The sequence below is a fragment of the Falco peregrinus genome, chromosome 17 (genome assembly GCF_023634155.1).
Source record: "Falco peregrinus isolate bFalPer1 chromosome 17, bFalPer1.pri, whole genome shotgun sequence".
Taxonomy (NCBI): Eukaryota; Metazoa; Chordata; class Aves; order Falconiformes; family Falconidae; genus Falco; species Falco peregrinus.
Genome location: NC_073737.1, coordinates 272,978 through 294,389, shown reverse-complemented (window position 1 = coordinate 294,389; position 21,412 = coordinate 272,978). Strand labels below are relative to the sequence as shown.

Genomic DNA, 21,412 nt, shown 5'->3' with positions numbered 1-21,412 from the left:
GCTGATTTTGCAGAGTCAAGCTTGTTACTGCAGTCCTGAATTAAACCCGCTGGCACTGGGGGTCTCCAGTGCCCCCAGGCATGCAGATTAAGGTGCACTGTGGCTGTGGTGAGGGGTCCCGTGTGGCAGCCTAGCCCTGAGCTGAGGCTGGCTCCTGCCCGTCCATCAGGGCATGCCAACAGGCATCACTGGGCAGACATCCACATGTCAGCTGTAGCCCTCAACGTGTCAATAGCTATTAACTAATTAATGTTCCCTAGAGGAGACAGAGATGTATTCTGGGGAGTGTGAAACTCACTGGACATTTTCTCTTACAGCTTCTTGGAAATGGAGCTGCTTCTGCTTTGCCAGTGCAGGAGCCACCGAACAAGGCAGCGCACATCCACGCCTCTGCAGCAGGAGCATTCACTGGCGCTGGGCACGCACACTGCAACCACCAGACCCTGCTTTCCTCCAAACTCATCCACGCATGCAGGGTCTCCTCCTGGTGCTGTTGTTCTGGTACCTGCCTCCTACTGACTCTACGTTTGCCTTCCTATGGATATATCTGTCAGCCTTTAAAAGGTGCAAGAATGCTCCTAGAAATAAAAAAATCATGCCTGACAGTAATGGAAAACCTCATGCTTTTCTTTGCTGCCAGAGAGGGCTGTTCTCCACAGTGCCAATTTTCACTGTTCTTTTACATTTTCTCTTTCTCAGAACTTCCAAACAGAACAACAGTCCCCTCTCATCTGCCACACTTTTCTAAATTATCTAAAGTTACATTGAAACATAACTGCCTACAACATGATGTTATATCAAACACATTTCTTTTAGTGCTGCTATTTTTATCAAAAGCCTCCAAATACCAAGAGAGCACAGGGGAAGCGGAGTGATGGCCAGTCAACCCACCCAATAGGTCCATGTAGGAGCAGCTGGCAGATCACAAAGCATTTTGGCAAGAGAATGGTAAAATCACTTTCCAGACACAAGGAAATGTCCAAAATATCATGTCTGAAATACTTCGTGCCAGTCTGCTCAGCAGCTCTGATTGGCCTTCCAAGCACAAATACATGAGGTCAGAGGGGTGTCTGAAGCAACTGATAGAGCAATTAGTAACATTCAATCATATTATGCTTTAAGTACTTAATTACAGTGGTAAATTGTTCTTCCCATGGGTAGCTCCAAGGTGTGGGGTTTCTTCAGCCCCAGGACGCAGCCTGAAGGATCGCACAGTCCTGGTGTGACATCTGCCACCCCAGGGCTGCCATCCCTCACGTCCTGGGATGCACGAGCACCGCAGGCAGAGGCTCCCCAGCAGGCCTGGCCAAGTCCATGGGATGGGGCGCGACACAATTGCAAAGAGCAAAACACATCACTCGTGGGCTCTCTCCTACTACTGGTTTTTCTGAACTACTTGCGCAGAAAAAAAGCACCAGTGGTATTGACAAACTCGTGGACATCGTTTCACACTCTGTATTAAGGAAAAGCCACTGCCCTATTCACTTTACCTGCCTCTGGATTCAAGCTCTCAGGCTCAAGATTCACAGGTGGAAATCAGGCTTTCTGAGCAGCAAAGGCTGCCAAGGGCTGAAAACGGCTCTAAGCACATGTGAACTTGCTTGCTCTTTGATCAGATGCTCCCTGTTGAAATGTGTGTTTTTGAAACAGCAAATCCACAGCCTGGTACACGGTAGGTTTCTAGAGGTGGCCAACAGGATGCCCACCAGCAGCCCGGGTGACAGCATGAAAACCTCAGCCCAGTTAAGGGTTTAAGCATCCCTCTCATGCACAACCAACTCTCCTGCGCTGCTGCTCGCTGCAGGAGGCGAGCGGGAGGGGAGGGGGCAGAGGGCCCCTGCCCCATCCCCACGGGGCTTCGCCGGGCACCGCCACTGCAGGGCTCTAAGATAACCTCAACAGGTCCTGACTCCAGGTCACGACCTGTTTCTGACCAGGCTGGATCTGCCAGCCTTCCCCACCACTTCACCTCATCAATCCGTGATGTTAAAGCCCATGGTTTATTTATTTCTTTAATTCACTGATAAAGCACATTATCTAAAATGATTAATTTTGCAACAAAAAAACGACACTACTACAAATGGTGGTCTAAGACGACCTAGTGGGACTTTCTACGGAGTTCATGTCCTAAATGCATCTCTCTGTTAGCTGTGAAACATCATTCCTCAGTGCGCTTGGCTTCCTCATGGAATTCTTCTACAATCAAGTCTGTGGCTCTGCCCCCATGTGGGGAATAAACAGCACTCCCAAGGTAAAAAATAATTAATTTACCAGCTTTGAGTGGGGTTGGTTTAAACCTCAAAAACGAGGATTTGTTATTTCACTTAACTGCAATACAACAGGATTATCTCATATTGCAAGATATTAATTCTCTTAGAGTAATAGTGATTGATGAGAACATTGAATAGAAGCAGGATAGTATAATTAACGTGGAGCAATATGGGTCTATGGAAAAGAGAACTTGTCCAATTAACAGAATAATTAATTTCAGCTTAGTCGATAGATGTAATCATTTGGATGCAATGTTCTTTGTCTTTCATAAACTATTTCACCTCATATGAACATGACATTTTGATTAGGGAAAAAAACCAACAACCCACAGAACGATACAAAGCCAAGCTGTCACACATCAAACAGACAAAAACCTAGAAACCGATAGGTCCCACAGCAGCCGCAAAGAGGGAAAGGCAGAGATGATGCATTTCCCACGGTGCTCCATAGGGACAAGTCCTTGGCCTTCTGCAATCGGGTACTTTGCCAGCAGCCTGAAGAAACTATAAAAATATCACTGGTAAAATTAGGGAGTGACACAAGCTGGTGGAGCTGGCCACGAGCTCTCCCCTGATGGGGAGTCCCGGGCTGCTGGGCTGGCCAGCAAACAGTATGCATTTTCATGTGGCTAAAATGGAATTACATGTCTGGGCACAAGCAGCACCAGCCACACGTGCACAGCAACTCTGCCACGAAAGGCTGATGCAGGAGGTGTGCGGGTGGGGGGCACTCAGCTGCGCTGGGGGTCCGCGCGAGGCCATCGAACGGGGCTCAGGCAGCTCGGCTTGGTATGGCGGGGGCCGGGGCAGGCGTCCCAGTGACACGTTACAAGAGATGCTGGTACGGGAAGGCTCCCCAGTTCAGCCGATCAAGGTATGGACAAGGCCCCCAGGGTTAAGGCTTAAACTAAGCAGGTTCAGACTACAACGGGATGTTTTTACAGTGAGGGCAATTAGCTATTAGGAGGTTGTAACGGGCTCTCCACTACTCATTTATTAACTTTTATAGTGAGGATGGGATATCCTTCTAACTGGCCGGCTCAGGTTCAAACAGGAATTAATTTAGGGTGATCCTGCAGCTACAAAGACAGGAGTAACATGGTCACAAGGGTCCTTTTTGTAAGCGTGTAATCTTTCGACACCCCTCTGCTTGCCCTCTTTACCTGACAGCTGCTATTTAAATGAATGTACATATCCATACAGCAACAGGTCTTTGGATATTGCGGATGTACATTGTGTGTGACCTCAGCGACTGTCTGGTGCACGCGCGCCATGCCCGCACGCCTGGGCAATCAGGCAGATGCCGGCAGCAGGGAGGTGGGAGGGCTGGGGTCGGCAAGGAAAGCTCCGAGGACATGAGGGAGGAGGAGGGCTCAGCTCCAGCATCCCCACTGCAGAGAAGCGAGACCGAGCCGCCATGCTGGGCTGCGTGAGGTCCAGGTGGTGGCCCTCCCGCCGCCCACCGCATCACTTGAACACGGACGGAAACGTTGGGCAGTCAGGAGACTTCATCTTCTTCATGAACTTCTTGAACTCTTTGTTCTTCTTGTCCCACTTGTAGATGGCCGTCAGCAGGTACTGGGTCTTCACCTGGCGGCCCATGATGAGGAAGTAGTGGCCCAGGTTGTCCAGCTGATGGCAGGGACAGTCAGCCCCATTCTTCAGGAACAGCACCAGCTTCTTCAGGTTCTTCTTCCGGATGGGCCCCAGCTTCAGTGCCTTCCTCTTCCGTGGGACAATCATCTTGTCCCCATTCTCCTTCTTCACTTCCTTTATGGTCATCTTAAGAGCTGAAAAACAAGCCAGAGAGAGGGGAAAAACAAAACAACTGCTGAGCAGCCTTTGCTAAGCAAGGCTGAGGGCCACCCGTGTCCCCGCCTGGCAGCAATGCCCTGCCCAGCCGCAGATGCCCAGTGACCCACTCCCCCCCCCGGCAGCTTCCCCAGGCAATGACTTGGCTCACCAACCCTCGCACCTGAAGCAGAGCCATCGCTGTGCCCAGGAGTGCATCAAGGTAAAACACTGATCTCTCCGTTTCCCCTGCCCCAGCAAAGCACAATGGGCACTTTCAGTTTGAGAGGGAGGCTGCTGCAGCCAGTGATATGCTCTTTGCTAGCAAAATGTTAGCTGAGTAAACAAGGTGATTGCCCTGCTCTAGGCGCATGGAGAGACTCTTGAAAGGGCTATTTAAAAGGTCAACTTGGCTTCTCAAGCATTTGTTTGCAGTCACTCCCAGCCCTTAGGTGCTTTCGACACAAGTTCCCAAGCACCAAACACCTCCATGTTCCAGCAGCGAAGCCTGGGAGCCGGTGCCAGAGGCAGCCGCACGCCTGCACCTTCCCCACGATAAGGGGAGTTAATTTGATACAACTTCCACGGAAAGTATTTTCCTCTTCGGGTTCAGCATTTTCCCTGAGCTAATCGCAACCAGAATAAAAAATTAAATTAATGTTCCTTTGCCACAACCATGAAAAGGAATTTAGTATACATGGGAAAAATGATGAAAATGTGTTGTACATTAAAGTATCAGTTCTGTGCCATTTGGCTCTGCCTCATTTTTGGGGAAAAGCACATATGGCCAAAAATTACTAACATATTTCCATCATTTGGGAGTTTACTTCAGAGCTGCAGATAAACAGTGCTCCAATAGGTGATTAATTGCCTGCTGTCCCCTCTCATTTGACTCTTGGAGCATGTGCAGTAGACAGCATGCAGAAGCCTCTGGCTCTGGCAGGGAGACAGATCCCCACAGCACCGTTCCTTGAAGTCTTGCTCTGCTGGAACTTGTAGCAATGAACACACATTGCTTTCTGGATGGCAACTCTGCTCACTGTTCCAGACACAAATGGCAGCAGGACAGCACGACGACAATCCCAAGAAGGCAGCAGTGTCTGTATTGCCCTCGGGCTCCCAGCCACTGCACTGGCAACAGAGGCAACAGTGTTTATCTGCCCATGTGCCAGAAACACCTGCTGTGTATGCCAAGAGCCCTGTCATGTTACACTGTTACTGCACAAGAAAGTAATCCAGCACTGGAAACTTAAGTGAAATTTTCATCCCATCTGTTTTCCAAATTCAGGATGTTTGAGGACCTGAAGAGACACACTTTAAGGAGCTAAAGACACTGAATCAGATCAGTTTGCAAATCTGGAAAACGAAGCAAGTAGTTTTCAGGCAGCTCTAAGCTCCATGACGTTAATTGGGCAGCAGCAGCATCCCTCAATGTGAACCTCAATTTCTTCATCCATTCTGACCTTGAACTCTTGCACTAAGCACACTGGTTTCCAGTGCAGGAGGAACAGCATAACACCAGTAATAAGAGGCTTTTTCAAAATGGCTTGTTTGCAAATTGCTTTGCTGCGATTGCTGTAGATCCTTGTTGCTAGAGGAAGAAAACAACCTGGCAGCTAGCAGAGTTGCTGTTCTACTCCAAGTATCACAGTCTACAGAAGACAAAGAGGGTCTGGTAATCCCGTGCCGTGGGAGTGCACAGCAGCAGTTATCTGTTCGCAAGCCAACGATGCAGGTTCAGGGAGCATGGGAGCCACCCAGGTGAACCATAAATCCAGATGTGAACTAAAAACTCATCCAAACCTCACCTGTGCAAAGCAGTACACAGAATCAAGATCAGATAACACCAAGGAAGACCAACAAGGAGGCTGACAAGGGGTGCAAATAGTCTGCGTAGGACTCTGCTCTTCCTAGTAGCTATGCCCCTCTGGTCATCAGCAACACAGGGAGTTTGCAGCGCTACCCAGGCAAAATGCAGCCAAGGACTACTGAGTTTCAGCTGCCTTGCTGTGGACTAAGGAGTCACACAAACAAACCAAACCAAAATTTAAAAAAAAAAAAAAAAAGACATCTGGCTTCCCAGTCCCCCCTTGCTCCCCTACTTGGGCTGTGTTCCTTAAGCTCAGACCCGCTTTTGGGGCACAAAAGGCACATTTCGCAGTGGCAGGGCTGGACATGCAGCTCTAACATTTTCCATGCACATCAGGAAAGCATTGTCTGAGGGCACATTTGTTCCCAGCTGCACACCCAGCTCTGAGAGCACACCACCACACAGCAGGAGGCATCCCCTTGGCTTGTGGCTTTTTTAAAACATAAAGGATTTGGCAGGGGGGAACCACTGTGCAACTTGCTGCTGCTGCAGCTCGCCTGGCATCTCCGCCGGCCCTGGGAACACTGCCGCCCCAGCAGCAGGCAGGCAGTGGGGAAAAGGCTGGAGCAGGATGGATTGAGTCTTGGCTCCATGATCTGGCCGAGCCGCCAAAGCAAACAGCTTTCTCCCTGGGAGCCCTGGCCTTTCCTCTCCCTCTGTGTCACGCCAAATCCATCTCAGTGCTGAGTGGAAGAAGAGCCGAAACTGTCCCCGAGACCCCAGGACACGCTTGCTCGCACAGACTAAACCTTCAGCTGTCACTGCCAGGAGGGAGCTGACCCCAGGAAGAGACCTGGAGGGTTATTCATAGCTTGCAAGCGCATGCAGCTCACCCAGCCCAGCAGCTGCAGCCTGCACCACAGCTGCAGGACTGCCCCAGCATTAGCCATAGCACCTGCTGCAGCATCGACCCATGCCACCCCACACGCTGCAGCAGCTCTGCATTGCTGCAGAGGAAGATGCCAGCCGCAAGCCTGTCCTCCCCTTTGCTCTCATGTGACACATGTTCCAGCACAACCTCTTATCCCACTCACACTCCCTCACTACATTGCAGGCACATCTCCTCACCCAACACACTCAACATCTTCCACTTTCATCCAAGCTCCTGTCAACTGAAGCATCCACTGTGTTCCTGAAGATGCTGGCTGACACGCTCACAGGGAAAAGCCATTGCTCCCTCCACTGCGAGCTCCCTCAGGCAGACAGCAGCCTCCGGGGCTGCAGAGACCATGAACCTTCCTGTGCACGGGAGCACCAGTGGGACCAGGAGCCAACTCCCAGCCATACCATGAGAGAGGGGATGGCAGAGCAGCCCCGTCCCCTGCTGCTGGCTGGCTGCAGCCAGGACCAGCCATAAAACCAGGAAAGGTCTTTCCAGACAGGCATTGTGCCCTGGTTTCAACTGGGATGGAGTTAATTTTCCTCCTAGTAGCTGGTACAGTGCTGTGTTTTGGATTTAGGATGGGGCTAACGTTGGTCACTGCTGGTTCAGTTGTTGCTGAGCAGCATTTACACTAAGTCAAGGCCCTTTCAGCTTCTCACCCCACCTCACCAGTGAGCAGGCTGGGGGCACAAGGAGTCGGGAGGGGACACAGCCAGCACGGCTGACCCAAACTGGCCAAAGGGATATTCCACATCCTACGACATCACGCTCAGTGTACAAACTAGGAGGAGAGGTGGCTGGGGGCTGCTGCTCAGGAACTGACTGGGCATCAGCGACTCCATTGTGCATCACTTGTTTTGTATATTCTAATTCTTTTATCATTATTATTTTCGCTTCTGTTTCTTTCCTATTAAACTGTATTTCAACCCACAAATTCCACTTCCTCACCACCACCAACTCTGCTGTCCCACTGTGGGGGGAGAAGCAGCTGTGTGGCATTTACACCAGGACACGTTGTCTCAGCTCTGCTCACGACATCACCAGCACTGCCAAGATGCCGAGACGCAGTGCCAGGTCCAGCACAGCACAGCACCAGAACTGCAGCCCCTTGGTGCCACGGCGGGAGGTAAGCAGCATCCCCAGGGACGCTGCGCACCCTGCTGGGACAGCCGTGCCCACAGGGTTGGGGACAGGGACAACCCTCCCTGCCATGAGGGACTGGCCAAGCAGGAGTCTCCCCCTCCTGCAGCGAATGTGCCCTGGGGTGTGCGGTGCTCGGGGCAGAGTGGGCTGCTGCACGGCACCAGGAGAGGTTTTACTTTCACACAATGCGTGGTCCCAAAACATCCTCCCTGAGAGCACTGCTGGTACATCTGCTTGCAGGCAAGTCGTGGCAGGAGACCTCCAGCACATGCCGGCATCCAGCCACCCACTTCAAAGGCTCTTCCCAGCAAACACAGAAGTGAAAGCATTAGTCAGGCTGGGAGGGAAAAGACAAAACACAACAAAGGCAAATTTCAGGATTTAATTCCGGACACAACAGCTCTCAGCTATGCCATTTCCAACAGCAGAAAATTCTCCCAGAGTGCTAAAGCCACACTTGCCCTTGCTCAGCCCTAGCGTTGAAAAGCTGCTGTCTGCCCCTGCACAAGCCACTCAACTAGCACTGCCATGGCTGGGAGAGCCAGCACCGGCACAGACCCTTTCAGCAGACACTGCCCACTGCCACAGCGAGCTGCCAGCAGGAGAATCAGATGTAGCTGAACTGCCCTCAAACAGCACAGAGACTCCTTCAAAGTGCCTGCAGGCACCAGCCGGCAGCTACGGCCAGCTTTCCCCCAGCATCCTTGCTCCTGATGCAACACCGCAGCATCAACCAGCCCTTCCTTCTCCCAAGGCATCGTCCAGCAGGACCAGGAGTGCTGGAGATATAAAAATGTCTTTTTTTATTTCTACTAATACGAAACAGGGTATATGAAAGTGTTTGCTCACTCAGAGTGAAATTACTTTTGGCAGCAGCAGCTCCAAGAGCAGCGAAGGCCCCACAGAGCTGGTCGGGGTCCAGCCTGACAAAGCACAACTCACATTTCATCACTCCAAACAATTCTTATTGATGTCCCTACAGCTCCAACTTCCAGTCCCAGCGTGAGGAAAGAGGAAACGCAGTCTCGCAGGCAAACTGGGAGCACCAACTAAGTGCCGCCTGAGGGCAACGCGCCCTCCTTCCCTGACACCAGCACCAGGGCTCCGGGACCCTCTCTGCCTCTCCAAGGGCTGCTGTACCTGGGTTGGCCACACGCTGTGATGCCCAAGCCCCTGCACCCTGCCCACTGCCCACCACCATGCACCCACCATGACTGTGCCCCACCGGCACCCCCAGTCCCTCTTTTTCAGCACGCAGCAGCCTGGGAGTGGGACGCCATCCCTGCTGTTCTCCTGCCTGCATGGGCAGGGGCCTCACACCGGCACTTCAGGGGCAGGGAAGGGAATATGAGAGAAGGGAAAGCTCTACTGTTCCTTTGGCCTCACTGCTCCTTCCTTTAGAAATCACTCAGGAGGAAACCTGCCAGAAGACACATTAGGGCTGTAACAGGAGAAGGCTGCAGGCAAGGAACTGTCAGTCACGGGATAAAATAAACAGCATGTATTGATTGTACTGCAGTCTCCAGTGCAGTGAGAGAAGCCTGTTCAGCAGGATCCCCTCAGACCCCAGAGAAAGGGCAGAAACAATAAATAAAATCACCAAGAGAAACAGACAGAGGAATGAACTCCAGGGCCAGGCCAGCCTGCACGAGGAGCAAGAAACAAACCCTGGCTGCAGCCCAGGGCAGCTGGGGGAGGCGGCTGTGGGGGCACAGGAGGGCCACCTCGCACTTCATCTTGCAACCCATTGCTGCCCCAGCACACCAGAGCTGCCCCAAAACCTATGCTGCACACCCGGCCCAGCCCCCCAGGCTGGTCCGTGCCCCCGGTGAGGATCCCTGCACCACTCGCTGACACCCCCTGCTCTGCACTCCCACAGCCCCGCTCTAAGCCACAGGCGACACTGCTGCTGCCCACTCCCAGCCCTGGCACCCAGGGAGGCAGGCGTGGAGCAGCACTCGCACAGCCAGAGGTGCAACAGGACCTTGCTGCATACCACAGGGACGGGAGGCTGCTGCTACAGCAAGGAAATGAGCAGCAAACGAGGTAGAATGCTGGGAGCTGCATGCAGAGATGCTGGGTCAAAAATGTTCCCCCCTTCCTAGGGGCACTTGGCTCGTGCTTCCAAGGAGAGAGTCGGGGCAGAGAAGAGAGGAGGCAGCTCCTGCATGCTGCTGAAATAAAGAAAGGAGAAGCTAACCTCCAAGTGCCTCCGGCAGTGCTGACCCAGGTCCCCTCCACCTACAAGCAGGACAGCCACAGTAGCAGGCAGACAGTGCTGAACACTTCGCTGCAGGTACAGGAGCGCACACCACTCCCACAGTGCGGCTATCACACAGCCAGCCCCAGCCAGAGCCATGCGGCCAGCAAGACATGCTGCCACCCCAGAGCTGCATGGCTCTGAGGAGCTGCCAAGCTGCCAGCAGCCCAGCTGGGAGCGGCGATGCCCCAAACCAGCACTGGGAACCCACATTCACCACTGCTCAAACAAATGTCAACCCAGAGTCTTGCTGGCCCATGAGGCTGGCAGGCTCCTGGAACCCCTCTGACCCCCAAGCCATCTCCTGGGCCAGGGAAGAAAGGTCGCTTTTCCTCACAGCCTTCCTGTGTTCACAGCTGGATGCAGCTCTCTTCCTTTGCTGTCCTCGAGACTGGCATCGCTCCCAGGGCCATTACACAGCCACCTCCTGCCCTGGCACGTCTGCATATCAGCGGTGGGCAAAGTGCTCCTTGCATCTTGTCTGTAATGAGCCACCGGGATGCAAGTGAAACCCACAGTAACATTACTGCGGGAATCAGCACAGGACCCACCAACAGCTGCCCTGTGCAGCACACATTAGTTTAAACATTTATTGTATGTGTCTGGCTTTGATGAAGATCTGTAACCTCTCAGCTGCCAGTGTTTACCTTGGTGGATGTGCATGAGAAACCTCAGTCTGAAGGGTTGGGAGTTTATTTTAGTGCCAGATAAACAGCTCTCCTTGAGAAATCACCCCATGACAATAACCCCCCAAGACTAAACAAAGATCCAAGGGCCACGCACTGTGCTTTGAGAAAACTTCCAGAAGTCAATGCCTCCTCTGCTGGCTGCTCTCCACCACTGGGACATCCCGAGGAGCACCCCTGCACTGCCTTCACTTCCAGGGCACAGGCAAGACACAAGTCACATCTCTCCCCTTGCTGCAGCTCCCCAGCTGGCTACAGACCGGGCACGTCTGGAGGCAGCACTACGTGCACGCAGAACCCTCCTGGGTGGCGGAGGGAAAGCACAGTGACAGAAGGAAGAAAACAACAAATGCAGCTGCATGAAGCCTACACCACTGAAAATCCATGCCAGTGAGTTCCCACCACAACTGAGTCTGATGACCTCTGCTGCTCGTGGCACACAGTAACACTGTCTCTGGCCACTAGCCACAGCCCTACCCAGGATGCCACCTGCCAAGAAATACTTCCATCCTCTACATGCTGTCACCACAAAATTTCCCAATGACCAACTTATTCTGTGGGCAAGCCAATGTCACAAGCCGCTCCACCAAGGCTGTGAATACTTCTGGTTTGGCCTCCTCTTTCCATTGTGTAACTGTCCCAGAGCACGAGGAGAATATTTAGCAGCTTAGGCTGATGACAAGCATGCGGTTAAGCTTGTATTTCCCTCCCCAGCACTTGCCCACCAGCAGGACGCTGCCTTGGGTTGCTCATCGCGCTCCTCCGGGGAGGCGACAGGTATTGCAGTGACCTGTCAGCAAGGGAGCCGCTGCTGCCACCCAGCTGGTGCCCCCCATTCCTCCTGCAGGACAGGGGTCCCTAAGCCCAGAGCCTCTGGGCTGGGGCGATGCCTCTGTGCCACTGCAAACCCAGGCACCGGCCCCTGCCCAAACCAGGTGCACTGGTCCCAGAGGCTGCTCGCTCTCCCCCCGCCAACTGGGAAGTTCTCTCCAGTCTCACCCCATGGACATGGTGGGGCAGAGGCAGCTCCTGTTCATCCCTCATCTCATGCCTGCCCGGGACTGAGCTCAGAACACACCAGCTCACCCGCCTCCGAGTGCTCAGCCCAACAACCGGGCAAGCAGCACCCCCGGCTCCCCAATCACATCGAATCCACGTGTCCACTACCCGATGCAGGCAGAAGTACACACATTCCTGGGAAACTATTACATGGGTGTTCCTGTTGATGCTTTTCCCTGTTAGAAAAAGTCTGTGCTGAACTTAGGACTTTTGGCATACCAAGTCTGCAGGAGAGTTGAGAATTCATTTCCAGCAGAAAGGGTAATACACCAGCATGCAGAGCTGGTTTGGGTTTGCATAGTACACTTTGGCACAGGGCGCATTCAAGTGCTAATCCCCAAGGAATGCACACCTTGTTCAATATGCCTTTAATAACCTTCCGGGAAAGTTACATACACCAGCAAGGATGTCAAAACCAGTTAATTCTGAGTTTGATCTGAGAAAGCTAATATTTTTCTCTGCAATACCTTTTTTTTTTGAAATGAAGTTCTGTTTACCTATGATTGCCTGACTTACTTACTCAGTCCTAATATATTTAGGAGACAGCTTTCAAGTAGCTCTGCATTTTTTAAGCTCACTGCTTGGCCCTAGCTAGAACAAGACTGGCTTTGGGGTTTTACACCTAGACTTGACAAGAGCAGCGTAACTTTTGCTAAAAAGAAACCCAGCAGCACAAGCAGTCAGGAAGGAGGAGGCTGGTTTGCTCCTGCATGATTGCAAGCAGAATAAGGGTCCATGCTATGCGTCATTCCTGCAAGCACACATGGGCACAGGAACACCAGGGTTAAGTTATGAACCCCACCGAGCTCACCAAAGAACAGGCACTGCCACCTCTGCTCCATCGCCAGACTCCAGACCAACACCATCTGGCACTCCGCTCGCAGCAGTGGGGCCTCGCAGCCTGCAGCATTGCTGCTTCCACAGGTGAGCCCACGCTCCGGCCTCGTCCCCAGTGGAGCTTCACCAGGCAAGGCAGGAGGGATGCTCAGCTCTGTGGCCAAGGCGATGCAGGAACACAGGCACCGCCGCCAGGACCCTGCCTTCCCGGTCCCCCTGTCCCGGTTCCCGGGTGTGCTCGGCTGCAGGAGCCAGACCCATCCTAGACGCATCCAGTCCCGTCCCGGACACGGCCAGACCCATCCTGTCGCCTGCCTCCGCGCACCGACACTGACATCTAGAGGCACAGTGGCCTTGCCTTGGGGAAGGACAGCAGCTGCCCACGGGTAGTGTGGCCACACTGCTCTTGGAGCGGGCAGGGAAACGCAGTGGTCCAGGATCCGGCCCACACAGGAGCCACGCTGCCCTGTGGTCCCCAGGAAAGCCCCCCCATGCCCCCAGTGCTCCTCCTTACCAAACTCGCTGGCACACAGGTGCTCCACGATGGCCTCCGACTTCATCTCATTGTCACAAGGGGGACACACAGTCGTTCCTGGAAAGAGGAGAGAAGAGGTGGTGAGGAGCCAGCTCAAGAAGCACCACAGAGCCAGGCTGCCTGTGCTGTCAGACCACTGCCCTTGAGGGGGGCACATGCCCAGGCACCCTGCCATGGGCGTCCCAGGTCCCAGCCCCACAGGATGACAACCTGCCAGGGGTCAGGAGCCATCCACCAGCTCACAGGGCAGCACTGACCACGGGCAGCCTCCTGCCAACCCCGCTGCAGCACTGCCAGTGGCCCCGAGGCCGGGCACAGGCAGGGGCAGGCAGCTGCCAAGAGTGAGAGGACAGCGCTGGCACGGAGAGCAGTTTTCAGGGCCAGGCACTCAGCTGAGGGGAACTACTCACTGCAGGGCATGGCCCACAGCCCACTGACGTGCCCTTCCCACGGCGTGCCAAGGCAGGCATGCGGTGCCCGAGCCTCGGCATGGCAGGGACACGGTTCCCCAGGGATGGCTCAGGCACCAAGGGGCTGCCCCAGCCAGGAGCTACCCCAGAGCTCAGGGCGGCTCAGGACTGGCACGGCCCAGCTCAGCACAGGTTTCCCCTTGGTGCCAGGGACCACCCTGCAGGCTGCCCAGGCATCGCATGGCAATGCACGCCTCGCCTCCCTCCATCCCACCCTGCCCCAGAGTGGCAGGGGTTGTTGATGGACCCACACATCTCTCCCATGCATTGCCCCCCTCCAGAAGCCACTCCAGCACAGCCCCAAGAACGGACATCTTCTCTTTTTTTGTTTTCAACCCAGCTACACCACAGGCCTGCGGGGGGTGGGGGGAGAGGCGGCATGACATCCTCCTCAGGAGATTTCATCGGGAACCATCATGGGAGGAAAGCTCGCTTCACCCAGAGAACAAAAAAATCTGTTTCCAGGTTTCTATCTCCAGCCAGAGTGGAGACCACCCAGCAGCACAGACGCAGATTTGTGCTACTGGCGGACAAATTTATTGAGCTGGGAGATGCTGCTTCTGTTCCTGGTCCAGCAGAACAGAGGGCTCTTTCCCACACAAGGGAGTTCCTCTCAGGGACAGTGCTGCAGCAAAACATCTGCTGGTTCCTACATGCAGACAGAGTGCCCACCCCTTCACAGCCATCAGCCAGGCCAGCAAAACCTGCAGCATGGCTGGACAGAAAAAAACAGAGGGGTCTCCAAAAAAGAGGGGTGCAGAGCCAGAACAGCCGTTGAGGGAGGCACAGCCACGACCCGCGCCAACCACAGAGCTGAGTCTCCTCAGTCACAGACGCCACACAGGGTTTCAGGCAAGACATTTGCTTTCTGTGGCTTGCTCTTCCCCTCTCACCCACCCTCCCCAAATCTGTTCTGTGCCAAATGCTAATCCCTGGGGTCATGCACCACGTCTTTATTAATTACACATGCAGAGCAACTGGCCTTCCAATCACCCTGATGTGCAAGTCACAAGGCAACCTTCCCAGCACCTGACACCTGACTTGGTCCTGCTCCCAGCACTCCATACCTGCAAGAGCCACCATCACGGGGGCAACCTCCCCTTCCAAAAAACTAGCACGCAATTGCCACTTTTACAGTCTTCACATAGAGTGACACAGGCAGAAGACGGCCTTTGGGGACATGATGTCCCCAGCACTTTATTTTTAAAATCATCAGTCAGAATATTTCCATCCAGGCTGCACATTTAATGAGCTCATGATGAGGGAGAGGGGATGCTTGCAGGAAGGTGACAGCCCCAGTGGTCTGTCTCTGCTGCAACGCCAGGAGTTAGTTACTGTGCTGGGGACCACCCTCAGGAGCGAGAGGGGCTACCTGCCACGCATTAGCTCATCTCTGCACATCCCAGTGTGCAAAGCACTTAAATGTGCCTCAGCAGCCAAAGTGTATGCTGAGAGACTGGCCAAGCCTACACGGGCCAAACACCCTAAAAGCCACTGCTGCTTTAAGCAGTCCACCCTAGGAGCTTTCCAGGCAACTAAAGGAAAAAAAACCTCGTTGCTCCCTTGTGAAAACACAAGCTTTGTTTTAGCTGTGTTACAGCAGCCCCTGGGAACGCTCCGGCACACCCGGGATGGCAGGGATCCCTGCCTCGCCAAGGGCCTGGAGCCAGCAGCATCCTGCGCAGGCTGGAGCTGCTGCGGCCAACCTGGGCAGCCCCTCCAGGGGCAGCGCGCCCACCCTGCTCCCCTCCAGCACATGGCGCACCCCTGCCAGCCGCAGCTGGCGCGCCTCTCGCTGCAGAGGGGATGCTGCCCCACAGCCCTGCTGATGCCCAAGCAGGGCAAGCACTGCCAGCGGTCCAGCACAGCTCCAGCTGCAGCCTCACCCACGCACACATTGCACTGCCGGGCTGCCACAGCCCTGTGCCAGGGTAAAGCCCCTGGCATGCCACCCCGTGTCAGGACGACCCCTGTGGCTTGGTGAGCAGCAGCAGGCACCCAGTGCCCAGCCCAGCTGCATGTTGGGCAGCTCCACGAGCAGGGAGCACCCTCCAGCCCGGCCTCCCGCAGCCCTGCTGCAGCATGGCCCTGCCTGCACCGCTGCCCAGGGACACTGTCCCATGCCAAGGGGAAGGGAAACGCTTCTCTCCTATGGGACGCCTTATCACACCAAGTCAGGAACACGAATGCCAGGGGCCCAGTCAGCTCCTGCACAGCTCCACACCCCAGGAAGACTGCTGTTCTGTGGAGCCACAACTATCCCGAAACTGCCTGCTCTCCCACCCCTGCTGAGGCATCACAGCCAACGTCCTCCAGCCCACAGCACCATCCAGCACCTCACCTTCCCCTTCTCGCACAAGCCCAGGCTGAAGGAGCCAACAAGAAGCCCGGCCATGATGCGGGTCCCCGGGCTCAGGCAGCCCCGCTGCAGCAGCCCAGAGGCAGCCACGGCAGCAGGCGCACAGCACCCCGTGGCACAGCCCCCTGCTCCCTAGCTTGCTGCGGTTCGGCTAAGGCCCATTTTCTGCAGATGACAGCTCTGCTCCAAGCACAACCTTAGCCTGCTTCCAGCTCGCTTTTCCCCTGCTGACCATTTGCTAATGCCTGGCTTCAGAGCCAGCTTACTCTAGGGGTAGGAGAAGGAATGTGTAATGCTATATTAATCTGCAACTCCCCTGATGCATCCTGTGGGCCTGCAGGCTTTACCGCCTTGTGCTTAAGCAGAAAGGAATTCAGCAGGTCAGCTCTTTGAGAGGCAGAAACAAATCCCAATTTCGAGGTGTTAATGGGGAAAAAACACTGAAAGGGTTCATTCTTATTAGGGCCCAGAGAAAATGGGGGACACTGCTGGGTTCTGACCCTCTTTGAATCAACAGGAAACACACCCCAGTGCCCAAGACCAAAGGGGCTCCAGGAGCTGGTGCTGAGGGAAAACGTGCGCAAACTGCAGGCAGGGTCTCAAGTGGCAGCGACCCCAGCGGAGGGAAGGACCCGCATGCACCAGGACAAGGGCTGAACCACAGCAGCAGAAGCGCACTCACCTAGAGGCACCCCTCGTCTGCAGCCAAAGCACCCCGGGCACCTCACCGGCTCCAGTCCCTGGCATTGCTCACAAATCTTCTGTGAAGCACGGAAGCAGGAGCACCAGTGCAGGAGACCTGGCTGCGTTGGTTTACATTACACCAGTGGTCATAATTAACTTTGTTTGCTCTGTTCACTCTAAGCTGTTTTGAGGCACGAGCATCCCAGGGCACAGCGTATGTGGCACACGGAGCTTCACCAGCCAAAGGCTATTCATAGGAGAATATGCCACAAACCAGCATTAATGTCATGTAACTGGCACACCTAAGAGCAGCAGGTCCAGCCCAGAAGGCTGCCAGGGGGGCCAGCCTTCTCACCTTGAAGAAGGTGTTTTCTAGCAAGGTGGCCTGTCCCCTCACAGGGAAGCGCCCCAACCAGTGCAATGGGCACAGAGAGCTTGCCCCAACACCTCTGGAGCTGCTGGGGCTCAGCTGCAGCTTGTGCAAGAGTTTCCTCTTGAAACACTTTCAAGCAGCCAGGGGACATGTACTTTCCACTGAACGCTGAAGAGAAGGCACATTTGCACAACAATTTAAAAGACAGATTTTCTGTAAACATTCCTGCAAACAAATTGCTCATTTAAAAGTGCTTGGGACATAGGCTTTGTGAAGCCATTTAGCAGACACTGGTTTATCTGTGTGACTGCAATACTCACCCAGCTCTGATTTACATTCAAAGAACAAGTTCATACACCCTAAAGCCTGTGCAGAACGAGGCCTCTCTGTACCCCCAACAGGACCAGCAACAGACCCACAAAGGACTCAAACCTTATGTAATTCCTTGTAATAAAGTCATTTCAGTGATGCCTGTGAAGGACAGCATGGTACCCAAATACTGGGCTGATGGGCACGTTAGAAGGCCAGTAATGTCCCACCCCAGTGCTGCTGTCAAAACAGATCTGAAAGGTGATCAGAAAGTTCATTGTTAAACTGCACAAGGGAAAACTCAGCAGATGCTGCTCATCTAGAAGACTGTTCCCACGTCTTGGGTCATTAACATCTCTAAAATGAATGACCAGCAAACAGCTCAAACTCCATTTTGGACCTTGGAAGGGGCAGCTGTACAGCCAGCAGCTCAGACCCACCTGCCCCAGGAGCACGCTTGGCTGCAGGTCCCTGGGGAATAAAAGCAACCTTTGTACCCACATCACAGGACGCGGCTGCGGTCTTGACCAAGGGTCTAGGTTCACACAGGACAGATGATTTTAGAGCCTTCCTGGAAAACAAAGAGTTTCCTCCAGCAATCACTTCAGTAACCTCAAGCCACGGCGAAGAAGCCAGCATAGCTGAGTTGCCATCAGTGCCGTGCAGGGAGAGGCTGGGTCCCTGGGAGCGAGAGCAGCCAAACCTCACCCCCGGCCCGGCACAGGCTTCACACCTCACCTGCCTCTGGATGCCACTGCCAAGACACAGCAGAGGTTTCCTGTACAGCCGTGGCAGGTGTCGAGCCGGTGTCCCTCCCTGCCTGCCCGCAGCGGCCGCCCCATCCCGCTCCAGTCCTGCTCCAGTGCCACTCCAGCTGTCGCTCTTGGGCTCCCTCCACATGCCCCGTGGACGCCCCCAGGGTGTCACCCGTCTGCCGCAGCATGCACTCCCTTCCTGCCGTGTAGCTGAGGGGCTCCCTGAACACAGACGAGCGGGTAATACTGCATGGTCCCCAGCAGGCTGGACGAGGGCTCCCAGCTGAGCACAGCATAAAGCCTTTGTCTGTAAAGGTAACTGCACACGAGCTGCCACTGCGAAGAGCGACCTTCCCTCCGGGAGAGCTCCGGACACAGTGCAGAAGCCACCGCAACGGCTCAGCCCTACGTGTGGCTCCCCCATCCCTCAGCTCCTCCTGAGCGCCTGCACTCCCCGTGAAATCAGGAGTGCCCATCCCTTCCAATGAAGCTCCAGACACAGGAAAGCATTGCACTCTTTTATAGCCCCCTGCCTTCTCCCTCTACAAACACCCCTCCCACCCGCCTTCCAAAGCATTCTGATGCGGAACGCCAAAGTAGTATTTATTTTAAGTCTTCAGCAACAAGCCAGACTCATTGTAACTCACACAAACAATCCAGTCTGGCACCAAACAGATCTGTCAGGCGTAACGGAAACAACCAAGAACCACATCCACTTTCCCCAGTTGTTTCTTGAGAAGCTTCTTGCCCCATCACCAGTGGGCAGCCCACCTGGGAGGGCAGGGCTGGATTTCCACCACACACACAGCCCCCGGCTGTCCAGACTCCAACCGCAGGACTGCGTGGGAAGCCGGGTACCCCCCCCAGGATTACTGTCACTACTTACTCCATTCAGGCAGTGCTTTCTGCCATGCGGGACCACACGTCCTACTGCTGCCGAGAACGGCAGTGAAGGAGTTGTGCTGGGGAGAGAAACGGCTGCCAGGGCGGTGCAGTGCCTGGAGGACGGAGGGTGGAAGCCCTGGTCCATCAGGGGCTGGAGCGCAGCCCTGGCGCCGTGTGGGGGGTCACAGTGCTGCGCACCCTCCCTGCCCTGGCACTGTCTGACCCCAGGCTCAGCTCTGAGACAGAGGTGAGGAGCTGGCAGCGTGTCCTGCCTTCCGCGGGACAGGAGCGCCGGCAGAGTGCATGCAGGCTGGAGGAGGGTTGCTGCCAAGAAGCAGAGTTCAGGTGAGCCTCCTCCTGCTGCAAGACCCACGTCAGTCCCACACGGCCCCCGCCTGTGCTAACACCTGCCCCACCAGCTCAGAGAAAAGTGCTGGGAGCAAGGCTGCGGTGCTGGTCATGCCTTACCTTTGGGCCTGGAGACCTCGGTGGCGTTGGGGGCCGTCATGGCAATGCAGACATCGTCCTGGGGAAACTGGTCACACTTGAGCATCTCAGGCCAGAAGAAGCCGAAGAACTGCATGACAGGCTCACAGGAGTCACGCACGGCCTCACAGAGCCAACGGCACGGGTAGACCGGCCGGTCCAGGCAGACAGGGGCGAAGAGGGAGCAGAGGAAGACCTGGGTGCCCATGTGGCAGTTCTTGTTGAGCAGCGGCACCCAGCTGCTCGCCTGGTGCTTCACCTCAGCCATGGTCTCGTGGTCCAGCAGGTTGGGCAGCACCATCTTGTCGTAGCCCACACTGTGGCAGAGCCGCAGGTCGGCAGGGATGGCCACACACTGGTGGGGCTTGGCGTAGAAGCGCCCGCCGGGGTAGGGGCCCAGGTCGGACTGGTAGCTGACATAGTCGTACTCGCTGGCCCCGCCGCACGCCAGCAGCCCGGCGGCCAGCGACACCAGCGCCCGCAGCACGGCCCCCCGCCTGCCACCCATCGCCGCAACCACCGACGGTGGCCCCGACGGCGCCGATCGCCGCTCCCCGCCCGACGTCCGCTGCCGGCGGCCGCGCCGGGGACCTCCCCCGCGCCCCCCGCCGATGCGCCCTGCTCGGGGCCCCCACCTCTGCCCGGGGCGCCGACTCGCTGCCCCTCCGTTCGATGCCCGCCGCCGGCAGCCCACCCACCCCCGTGGGGCGCCCGCAGCCGCCGCTGCCCCGCCGAGCCGAGCTGCCCGCTCCCGCCGCCACTCCGGCCCCGGCCCCGGTCTGGCCGCGCCGCGCCGCGCCGCGGGTTTGTGAGCCCCCGGCAGCCAATCAGGGCGGCGCCGCCCGCCGCGCGCTGGCCCTCCGGTGTCAATCAGCGGCCCCGGGAGCCAATCCCGCCCTGCCCTGGCCCGGCCCGCCCCGCTCGGCCCGGCCCGGCCCCGACGGCGCCGCGCCCCCGCGTCCGGCGGGGAGCACCGCGGCGGGCACCGGGAGGGCAGCGGCTGCCCCGCAGGCTGCGGCGCGGCTCCGACGGCCCCGGCGCCCGAGCGGGCGCTTCTCCGCGCCACCTGCAGCGCGGGCTGCAGGCCGGAGGGAGGCGCCGCGCAGCCCTGGCCCCCCGGGGCGCCGGAACGGTGCCGTGGGCGACTAGCCGGGGCTCGGGGGCAACGGGAGACCCCGGGCGTGGGCGGGTGAGGGTCGCCCTGCGCGGCTGGTTCCCTCGTGGGCGGCCCGAGCGCCGCGGGGCCGCGGCAGGGAGCGCGCCCGAGGCGGAGCAGCTCGGCGAGAGCCAGGCGCTCCTGGGAAACTTTTGCAAGGCTGCAGATGTTTCTGAGAACCTGAACTGGGCCGTGCAGACCTCATTTCCCTGTGGACAAATTCCAACAAAAACTGTGGTATTTGCAAAAAAAAAAACCAAACAAACAACAAAACCCACCAAAAAAAAAAACCACCACCAAAAAAAACCCAACCAAAAAAAATACAAACCCCGGAGAAAGAAAGAGTTGGTCTGTTTCTTAAAGAGGTATCACGCCTGGGAAACCTGGCTCCAGTCCTAAGGGAAGCAGAAGCTGTGCAACAGCAGCATCCACTGTTCCCTCAGCAGCAGTGCCAGTCCCTCACCACCCTCTGCAAGTAAAGGGCACGTGTAAAGCAGGGCAGCAGTGCTGCCTGCCATGGGTCCAGAGCTTCGTGCAGCGACTGGCACCTTCTCGCAGCGGGAGCCACACCACAGCAAGCCTAGCAGCTTGCAGCACAGCT

The 21,412-nt window shown here is 55.9% G+C and overlaps 1 protein-coding gene across 1 annotated transcript; it reads right to left on the bottom strand.

Annotated features, from left to right (window-relative positions):
* Positions 1–1,981: 1,981 nt before the first annotated feature.
* Positions 1,982–20,439, bottom strand: SFRP1 (secreted frizzled related protein 1). Its single transcript, XM_027781105.2, has 3 exons — positions 19,638–20,439; positions 13,314–13,391; positions 1,982–4,060 (listed from the first exon to the last, which is right to left on the bottom strand). Exons 1-3 carry the CDS (start codon positions 20,161–20,163, stop codon positions 3,738–3,740), a joined length of 927 nt encoding a protein of 308 aa, XP_027636906.2. The 5' UTR covers positions 20,164–20,439; the 3' UTR covers positions 1,982–3,737.
* Between the last annotated feature and the right edge of the window lie 973 nt (positions 20,440–21,412).

Bases quoted from the DNA above. Each gene is read 5' to 3' on its own strand.
- SFRP1 (XM_027781105.2), bottom strand. From the start codon at position 20,163: ATGGGTGGCAGGCGGGGGGCCGTGCTGCGGGCGCTGGTGTCGCTGGCC. The intron at 13,392-19,637 runs GTAAGGCATGAC...TCCTCTTTCCAG, and splicing joins CGAGGTCTCCAGGCCCAAAG to GAACGACTGTGTGTCCCCCT. The intron at 4,061-13,313 runs GTAAGGAGGAGC...CTTGTTTTTCAG, and splicing joins CCTGTGTGCCAGCGAGTTTG to CTCTTAAGATGACCATAAAG.